The sequence below is a fragment of the Papilio xuthus genome, unplaced genomic scaffold (genome assembly GCF_000836235.2).
Source record: "Papilio xuthus unplaced genomic scaffold, Pxut_1.1 DF827679.1, whole genome shotgun sequence".
NCBI lineage: Eukaryota > Metazoa > Arthropoda > Insecta > Lepidoptera > Papilionidae > Papilio > Papilio xuthus.
Genome location: NW_013530970.1, coordinates 6,112,523 through 6,121,837, shown reverse-complemented (window position 1 = coordinate 6,121,837; position 9,315 = coordinate 6,112,523). Strand labels below are relative to the sequence as shown.

At 43.1% G+C, this 9,315-nt stretch overlaps 2 protein-coding genes across 2 annotated transcripts in view; one reads left to right on the top strand and one right to left on the bottom strand.

Annotated features, from left to right (window-relative positions):
- su(w[a]) (suppressor of white-apricot) overlaps window positions 1-2,384 on the bottom strand; it is a 4,930-nt gene extending 2,546 nt beyond the window's left edge. The window contains exons 1-6 of the mRNA XM_013311935.1: window positions 2,083-2,384; window positions 1,065-1,234; window positions 667-833; window positions 354-570; window positions 198-262; window positions 7-106 (exon numbers count right to left, since the gene is read on the bottom strand). Of these exons, the coding sequence (XP_013167389.1) occupies window positions 7-106; window positions 198-262; window positions 354-570; window positions 667-833; window positions 1,065-1,234; window positions 2,083-2,276 (913 nt within the window). The 5' untranslated portion in view covers window positions 2,277-2,384. The remainder of the gene's footprint in view (window positions 1-6; window positions 107-197; window positions 263-353; window positions 571-666; window positions 834-1,064; window positions 1,235-2,082) is intronic.
- A 378-nt stretch (window positions 2,385-2,762) lies between these two features.
- LOC106117572 (chromatin modification-related protein eaf-1) overlaps window positions 2,763-9,315 on the top strand; it is an 11,494-nt gene continuing 4,941 nt past the window's right edge. The window contains exons 1-9 of the mRNA XM_013311934.1: window positions 2,763-3,210; window positions 7,369-7,579; window positions 7,664-7,742; window positions 7,903-8,158; window positions 8,568-8,679; window positions 8,749-8,874; window positions 8,956-9,027; window positions 9,110-9,209; window positions 9,293-9,311. Coding sequence (XP_013167388.1) covers window positions 3,132-3,210; window positions 7,369-7,579; window positions 7,664-7,742; window positions 7,903-8,158; window positions 8,568-8,679; window positions 8,749-8,874; window positions 8,956-9,027; window positions 9,110-9,209; window positions 9,293-9,311 — 1,054 coding nt within the window. The 5' untranslated portion in view covers window positions 2,763-3,131. The remainder of the gene's footprint in view (window positions 3,211-7,368; window positions 7,580-7,663; window positions 7,743-7,902; window positions 8,159-8,567; window positions 8,680-8,748; window positions 8,875-8,955; window positions 9,028-9,109; window positions 9,210-9,292; window positions 9,312-9,315) is intronic.

Here is a 9,315-nt window from a genome sequence, read left to right as displayed (position 1 = left end):
GGGTGCCGAGGGGAGCCGGTGGGGGAGAGCCCCGCAGGCGCGACACCAGCAGCATGTAGTCGCAGTCTGCCGAGGGACGGTACGCGATGCTCGGGATGGAGGGCGCCTGCAAACGTGCACACAACAATCAATATGTAATGGCCAGCTGGACAAAGTATCCAGTCTATATGCAACTAGGCGGATGAAGTATTACTTACGGATTCGATAATAGTAGAAGCCAAGCTCGGATGAAGGTATTCCTCACTTGGCTCGGGATGTTTCTCTAAAAATAAATATGTTATTTAATACTAATATTATTGTATAATGTTGGTGAGACAACAGTGACGTACAGTAGACAGTAGATGTGCGCTCACCTTCAGCCGGTGGCGGAGACTTCTCGGGCCACTTGCCGGACTTGACGAGCGCGACGAGTGCGGCGTAGTACGCGTGGAGGACGCACTCCTTGCTGAGGAACTGGAACTGCGGGTTGTCCCCCTGCTTGGCCTTTATAAGGATCTCCATCTGGGCACCCTGGCTCGCTATGAACTTTGCCGTCTTCTCTATTATCGCATTCTGTTTCTCCGTCTCGGGCTGCCAAATTATTAGTTTAGCTTTTTGTAGCTTTTTGTGTCACTATTTGTAAATAAGTTTTAAATAAAGATTTCTAACATAAAAGTGTAAACATACAAATATAATGTGTGAAGGCAAGAGAGCCTTGAATGTGTCGCTGGGCAAGAAGGGCTCGTCCACGTCCTGCTGCGGGAGCTCCGGCGTCTGCGGGGGCGGTGCGCCCGTCTCATAATTGAAGCCCACCTGGCCGTAGCCCGCCGCGTGCAGTCTCTTCAGCTCCTCCTCTGCAATGTTAATACACAACTATCAATTGTAATATCATCATTTTACACATTTACTCTAAAATAACAGAAATGGAGAGAACATTTTCTTTGTTGTCTGTATCTAATTGTTATATATATATATATATATAACTCAATTTATAGAAAGTGTCACAGTATCATAAGAAATTAAAGGAATTCTATATATTTTTGAATGTTGTTTTGAGTACCCTCAACAATGCAATGTGTTGTCACCTTTGTACATTTCCTCTTCATCCTCGTCGGTGTGCAGGGCGCGGTATCGCTCCTCATCGCAGAGCAGCTCGGCGTGGCGCTCGGCACGCGTCAGCTCCACGCGCCAGTCGTAGCCCCCGGGCGGCGCCTCCAGAGACGCCAGCTCGTGCAGGGCGCCGCGCGCGTCATATCTGGAGAGATCACATATGTCTCACTACATAGAATGCTTCATTGGGAATATTCGCAAGTTGAAATCAGTTCTGCCCTATTTCACATCCTGGATCATAAGTAAATGAGAAAATAAAACTATTAGTGCACAAATAACTGGTAAGATCTATCATATTAATATGAAAATAATCTTTTCATATTAACCCTCAACTGCTACAACAAGACTCCTATTTCCTCAATGAAAACTCAGAATCAATTTGGATATAATAATAATTATGAATTTAATTAATGACTAATGAATACAGCTAATGCCACATCACATTATCTTCAATATTTTTGTCCTGCCTAAAATAAAAAAAAATGTTTTTAAATACAATATTATATTTAAGAGTTTCTAAGTGGAATCTGGAATCTTGATACTAGACAAAATTTTGAAGCACCAGTAGATCAAATTGTAAACAGTTTTATTTCTTCATAAATATATGAACATGTGTGTTGCTTGTTCATGGTGTAAATTGTTAACTGGAGTAAGAATAAGAAGTGAAGATGTGTAAATAATTAATACGCAGCACACATGTTCTAAAAACAGTGTTGAAATAGGCACAAAACGTAGTAGTTCACAGTCAAATACATATTCGCAAGTGTACCGTTTTGTTTAATACATACCACCGGCGTCCGTCACCATAACATTATGCCGCGCAGCAGCAGCAAAGCACTGCAGCTGCCCTCCGAGCGGCGAACACATCATCGAAGATCCTCTGCGAAAATCTTAGGGTCTTCCAAAAATTTAATAGTTTCTTATGATTGAAAATCGCTTTTTTTTACTCTTTGGTGGCACATTAACAGTCTTATAGTAAAAAACGTATCGAACCTGTCGATTTTCAATGATTCGTCCCCCATCCACGGTATGAGGTGCTTGCCTTGGTCAATGTGCAGGGCTTTCTCATCGTCCCTGAACAGTTTGCACGAGTAGCCGAACACGAATAACTCTTCTTTCTTCTCTTTTAACTCACTCTTTCGTAATATGCCTGACTCACTGTGAATACCAGTCCATTTTACTGACATTTTTTAGGAATATTTGTACAATCTACACCTTATCCTATAATTTATCTAATATTTTTTGGTTTTTCAAAAAGACACAGACACCTATAGATTTTAGAGAAATCGGAGCAGACTCGCAGACTCGAGAAAAACCAAAGAGTATATAAAGACGACAGACTTGCGACTGTATTGCCATGCGTGAAATAACTTTCAATATGTTATATAAAAGAAAACATTTAAGAATATGTGCCGTGTCATGTTTTTCTTTCGTGTTAAGGAAGAGAATAATACAATAAATTCAATACTGTATGGTGATAAATAATTTCAAAAACTACGACAAGCAGCAGCTGCATCGGAATATTTTTATAAATGTGACAGTCACAAAGGAATAAAACGCCGTTTACATCAAAAAAAGTAAACAATGGCAACTGGATATAACCCTACCGGATTAAAAATACGTCATCGTTCTTTGAGCTTTTCCAAACATTGGTCTTATATAATTTAGCTTGATAACATAGGTCTCAAAAGGCATATGGCGGACGTTTTATATATTTTTGCATCGAAAACTGATAAATTGTTTTAGTTATGAGTATCTTGTGACCATTATAGCGTATTTACTAAATTTAGCTGATAAACGTTAGTTTTAAATGTGTAAATAAGTTTATTTTATGTAGAGTTGTAAATATTGATAGTATTTTCGTGCGTGGACGTTTTGATCCGTATTGTTTAATGAAAAACGAAAAGTCTGTGATATAAACAATACATAGGTGATAGAATAATTTACTGAGTTTTTGTAAATATTGTTTAGGTATTTTAGAATTTTAGAATAATTAATATATTGAAAGAAGACTGAGAAATTGTGTGGGAGATTTACAAGCTATGTCAGCTGCGAGTTTATTGTCTTCGTTGAAAGAGAAACCAACCGACGAAGGCCCAAAGAATGGCTCTAATCAATCAGGTGAGTACGTTAAACACTTTCAAAATGTTTAACATCGTGTCTGCTTGACTTTTGCTTACTTATTTTATTTATTTGTCATTGTATATAGGCTGGCAATGATGTTGCTATAACTTTCCTATTGGTGGCCAATAGGTATTTTACACGACATAAATAATGTCTTTATACATAGTTAGTGCTACTTGGTGTTTGTGTACAGAACTACTGTTTCCCTACTGTTACAATAACAATAGCTCAATAGTTGACTGATATTGTAGTTAATCAAAAACAAGTATTGCTACTGAATATGTTCTGCAGTTTCCAATGTAAGCAATTCTTCAGGAAACAAAATTGTCTATAGCAAATGTTTCCAAGCATTCTAACCTAGCTAAATATGTAAGAATTCCAAATATTACTATAACAATAATAAAGTACCAAGTATTTTAGGATTGAGCTTGATGTTAAGGTATTATGAGTAACATGATGAGAAATATTAACTGTTAAAGTTGGACACCCTTCAAGGTGTTGCTTAAATTTTTTTAAACACAAAACTGCCATAGACAGCTGCTCAATAATTCCTTCATGAGTTTTGCTTGCAAGGGGCACTACAGATTGGATTTTTTGATATCTAGCTTAATGTTTGTAAAGTCTAAAAGTCCATGGTATCTCAAAAGACTTCACAAGCACTAAATAAAGCTGTAATGCTATAGCTAAAGGACATTCCTTTGGTATTTGAAAAATACAACATTCCCGATTTAGATGTTTTCTATGTCTCATTTGGTGGCTAAACTAATATCTTGGTTATGCATAGTTATGCTAAATAACAATTATAAAAAAGGATTGCAATGTCACTGTGATGTGTGGAAAGTTCACGGCTTATTTGAGTGAATATATAAAGTGGCATTTATAAAAATAATTAACTCACAAATGAAACTGATACTGACCCATTGGAATGTTATTAGCTGGGTCAACCATCATAAGAGTACTGTACCATGTTTTTATAGAAAATATTTATAAATGTAACACTAAAGATTTACTAATTTAATTATTATATGTTAGTACCCTCCAATATGTAGTAGAGACATGTAAAAACTTATATGTACATAAGTGAAGAAATTCAATATCTATGTGATCAATAAATCTAGGTTTTACAAAAAAAAAAGGAAAAAAGTGCTACCTCCATATCATATACAAGTTATATTTTTAAGAAGCATTGGTATGCCAGCGTAGCATACCTTGTAAGACGTCAAGTTTCTTTGAATTAATTTTTATAATAATCTTACACTTATTTTGTGTAAAATTGACTTGCATTATGATAGTTTGTAATGTTTGAGTAAACACATTTGAAGTTGAACTTGGATAAGCAGGAAAGCATTATTAGCAAGAGTGAGTGTCCGGAGAGAGAGAGAGAGAGAGAGACAACTTTCAGAAGTGAGAAATATATCATGTTCCTTTGAACTCTCGCTTATCAAAGTTCAACTGTGTTTATTCCATTTTTAAATGTATTGAATGAATCCTCAGGCATTTGCTTAGATACAATTTTTTATTGAAGTGTCATAAGTTTTCTTCAATTCTATTGTATCACATTATAGCCATTGTGTAAATACTTCAGTTAATGATCTGAGTGAGACATTGAGGTCAAATTATATACATTTTAGTGTAGTATTTATACATTTGTTTAATGAACTTTTCTACTATTATATGAAATTTACAGGCCGGTATTCATACAGGTCATAAAGCATCATATTAAAAAATTGATAATGAAATTTAAATTTGCAATGTAGTCTACTTGCGCACATTACTTTGACCTGGCACAGTAGCTGCGTAAGGGATGCGCGGCCGCCGGGGTAGGGCGCTAGGGCGGGGGGTGGCAAGGCCAAGGTCGCCGGCGCTAATCCGCAGCCGGCTGCCCCCTTGCCGACGTACTAAGAGCGTCATCCTGACCCTCAATATATATAGACATGCATTTATCTTGTATTATTATTTGCTGAATGAACTGACAAATTATTAAAGGATGTATTCGTTTGAAACATATTGATTGCAAGATTGCTGATTATAATTATCATTGTGTTATTCTACAACTCAGCCATTGTATTACTAACTTTAATTCCAAAATAGGTCTAGACTACTATTAATGTAGCCTTTACCTAAAGCAACATTTTTTTGAATTATACAATAAGTACTTGGTTTGAGAAAATCTTGCACATTAACAATCTTGTAAATTGGAGTCGGTGTCAACATAATTACACTATTTTTTTTTAAAGTTGTAGTTTTAGTGTTATCACATGTTCATGTATTAATTTTTAGTCGCATCCTTCAGTGCGGTTGGTGCAGTTTAGCGCGTCGATGTATGAGTAGGATGCGGCATCGCGGTTTAAAAATTAACCGCAATTAGCGATATATGTATAATACTCGTCATTATGCGCATGATCAGCTTAATTCTTACGAATGTACATCCAAAGCTTTCGTTGCTAATAGCTGGTGTGACTGTAAAGTTGTGAAAATTGGCACAAGTTGTATTATCCATTAAACATTTGACTGTGGCTTGCGAGTGCTTTGAAACATGTGCCGCCGCATATCGTTGTCTCTATTTTATCGTAGAGGATGTAAGGGATGACAATGTGTACAGTTAGGGATATTATTTTTATATTGATTTTTTGTACCCAACATAAACAGTAGAATAATACTATAGCCAGACTTTAATTGTATCATAATAACAACAACTGAAGGGAAATATATTCTGTGGGTTTCACATTAAAACATTATAAAGTATCGCAGATAAATACGTTCAATTCTAAATGGTGCCATGTTCGTTCACAATACTTTGACAATATGCAGTATAGCTAAATAACGATACTCATAATTGTACGGTGACATAAACGTATATATCTAAAACTGGCTGAGGGTATGTCAGAGAAAAATTTACAAAAATAATGAAGTGTTGTAGGTAGAAATATAAATGTATTGTGAGGTGGCGCCGCGCAGTCTGCGTTCGCAGCGAGTTGTGTGCCCCGCCAGTAACCACTGACCTCTCTCGCACCGACTCTCTCGCGACCTCTGTGCGCTGCGCTGCGCTGGCGCCGCACCTTCACGCACCACCCTTATTTAATACATGATTTTTAGATTTTACTTCAATTTTATTTATTATTTGTTTTCGTTTCCGTGTTTAGTTTTTAATACATTTTAAGTACGTTTTTATTTTTTAGTAGTTTTAGCCGGTAGTCGTAAGCGTTTATATTTAGTGATACGTTGTCGCCGGCCATTTTGTTTTATCGCGTTTCGGTTTCGGGATCGTCATCATCTTGTCCCCTGTGGCACGATGGTGAGCAAGGAGGTGTGCCCCAAGGAGGCGAGCGGGCGTGCCCGTCGCCGGCGGCGGGCCGGCGGGCGGGCGCGGCGTCGCGCGCTGCGGGCGGCGGCGGGCGGCGGCGAGCGACGCCAGTGCCCCGGCAAATGCGTTATGCACGCTTTCGTGCTGCGCTACCGCAGCGCGCTGCGCAAAGTGCCGACGCAGATGCCGCCCCATGTGCGCGCCGGCCCGCCCACTAAGCGCGTCAAGCGCGTCTCCTGGCGTGAGTCCTCATTTCTCACTTCAACATACTCGTCGACTTGGCTGTCACGCGGCCAGAATCTTCGAGAACCTTGCACAACCGGAATTTTCTGGAATGTGTTATTTTAGCATTTCTTCGTTATGTAACATACAAAACTACGCGTCAAAGCCATAAATCTCCGCGTAATCAGTTATTTTCCTGTATTGTAATTTGTGCGCATTATTTAAAGTAATGCATTTACATAATATAAGTAAAAGAAAACATCTTCCGTTACAACGCCATTTTGAGCAACAAATTAAGTATTTGTTGCACAAAATGGCGGATACCATAATGATGTACTTTCGTCTCGTAAGTTGTCTCGATAACCATTTCCTTTAAGATTATGTACAGTTGAAGCATCTGCCGGTGTTTCTCCTTAAATCTACAGTCGTTTTGTGCATAGAGGACGCAGCTTTTAAATGTGTATCATCTGTATATTAAAGTAATTTAACATCAACATAATGATTTCTTAATTGTTTCATTATAAACACGAATAAGATTCACGAGGAATTTAGTTGATAACCCGGAATTAGTTAATTCACAAGTTTTGTTGTCATAGATTGAGGAGTGGGTGTGTACGTGTTTGTTGCAGGCGATGCGGGCGATGCGGGCGAAGCGGGCGAGGCGAGCGAGGACGCGGGCGGCGGCGGGCAGTGCGCCGGCGACCCCGCCGTGCTGGCGCTGGGCCCCGCACGCCGCCCGCTCGTGTACCCGCGCGACCTGCTGCTGCGCCTGCGACACTCGCCGCTCGTCAAGCGCGGCCTCGAGCACGCATTCCGGGGCTGCGACGCCGCGCTCGCACTGTCCGTACACAATTCGCATTTTACCCATTTGTTCGCAATAATGTACCACAAATTATTAAACCAGTGATCGCGAAATGTTTCCAGGGTCCTCAAGAAAGGCTCCGATTCACCCAACGACGACGACCGAGGAGCCAAGGGAGATGCTCCTAACGACAATCATAAGGTATGAGCCCGGGACGATCCCCCTTTACGTTAAAGCCACCCAGTAGACCATTTCATTCTCTAACAACGCGAAAAAAAATATTTTAGGCGGGCACATTTACTAAACGATGGCTACATCGTGCAGCAGACCGCACGGTTGTTTCATAGCATTTGTTGTGTAGGTGAGCGCGGGTGGTGGAGGTGGAGGGGGAGGGGGCGGTGTGCGCGAGCGGCGCGCCGCGGACCCGCGCGAGCGCGTGCGACGCGAGAGCGAGGGCAGCGGCATCGTGCTCTCCCCGCAGCGGCGCTCCTTCGTGTCCGGCTGCGGCGCGCCCGCACCCCCAGCACCGCCGCCGCGACCCGACTCCCCGCACCACCCGCATCCGCACCCCCACCCGCACACGCACACGCAGACCACCGGCAAGACCGCCGAACAAGGTGAGACAATACCACCCACTTCCCACTCGCTCACTTCTGCAACCAGAAGTGATCATCATCATCATCATCATCATTTGTGCCAAAAACCTATATCGAAAGAGTAACGGAGACGTTGTGGACCTTCTCTAACAGAGGCGTTATTACAGTGGGATACAAATGTGAAAAGAATCGATCGGTTTAGACTTAGTTAGGTATGGAAGCGGCCGTGCGGGCGCCACGTGGAGCTAGTGCGGCGCGTGTCGCCTGCGGTGGCCTAGAGCGAGGCGGCGGCAGGCCAGGTGGCGCCCGCCTGCAGCAAGGCGCGGCGCCGTATAGCACTGCCCACACGGTCGCTGGGCGCCCGGCGCCAGGCGCCAGGAGGTGGGCGGCGGGAGGTGGGCGGCCTCTGAGAGCGTGTCGTGTTTTGCAGCGGGGCGGCGCATCGGCTCGGGGCGCATCATGGTGCGCGAGCCGGGCGCCTGGGAGGAGCCGGACTTCCGCGACACGTACCGCCCCCCCAGGGAGCGCAACAACACCGACAGGTACTTTCGAGTTATTTAGGTATATATGATGTGCACGCGACACTAAATATATATTGTATGTATTGTTAGCAGGTTCGAGCGGCGGTCGTTCACGCGCGACTCCTTCTCGTCCGACATGAAGCGAGACCGCGACCGCGACCGTGACCGTGACCGAGATCGCGACGAGCGCTACATCAGCGACAAGCCGCGGGATAGGTACGTCCCGCAGCTCGCACCGCATTGCACCACACCGCATTGCATTGTATGAAATATGAAATTTTTGTTGTACGCGTTTAGAGAGGAGAACCGGCGGTCGGGCGGACGCTACTCGCAGCGCCGCTACGACAAGGAGGAGGAGGAGCCCGAGTGGTGAGTGAGCGGGGAGTGGCGGGGAGTGGCGGGGTGGGCCAGGGCGAGGCGAGTGAGTGACGCGCGGGCGTGTGTGTTGCAGGTTCAGCTGCGGCCCCACCTCGCAGCTGGAGACCATCGAGCTGCGCGGCTTCGACGACCCCCCGCGCCGCAACGGCACCGCCGCACCGCACGACACAGAGGTACTCGCCGCACCACCACTACTCTACACCTGTTCCTCTGGCTCGCTTCATCTTGTATTGTGTAATGTGTGCTGTTTGTGCAGAAGTGGAGCGGTGGTGACGGCGG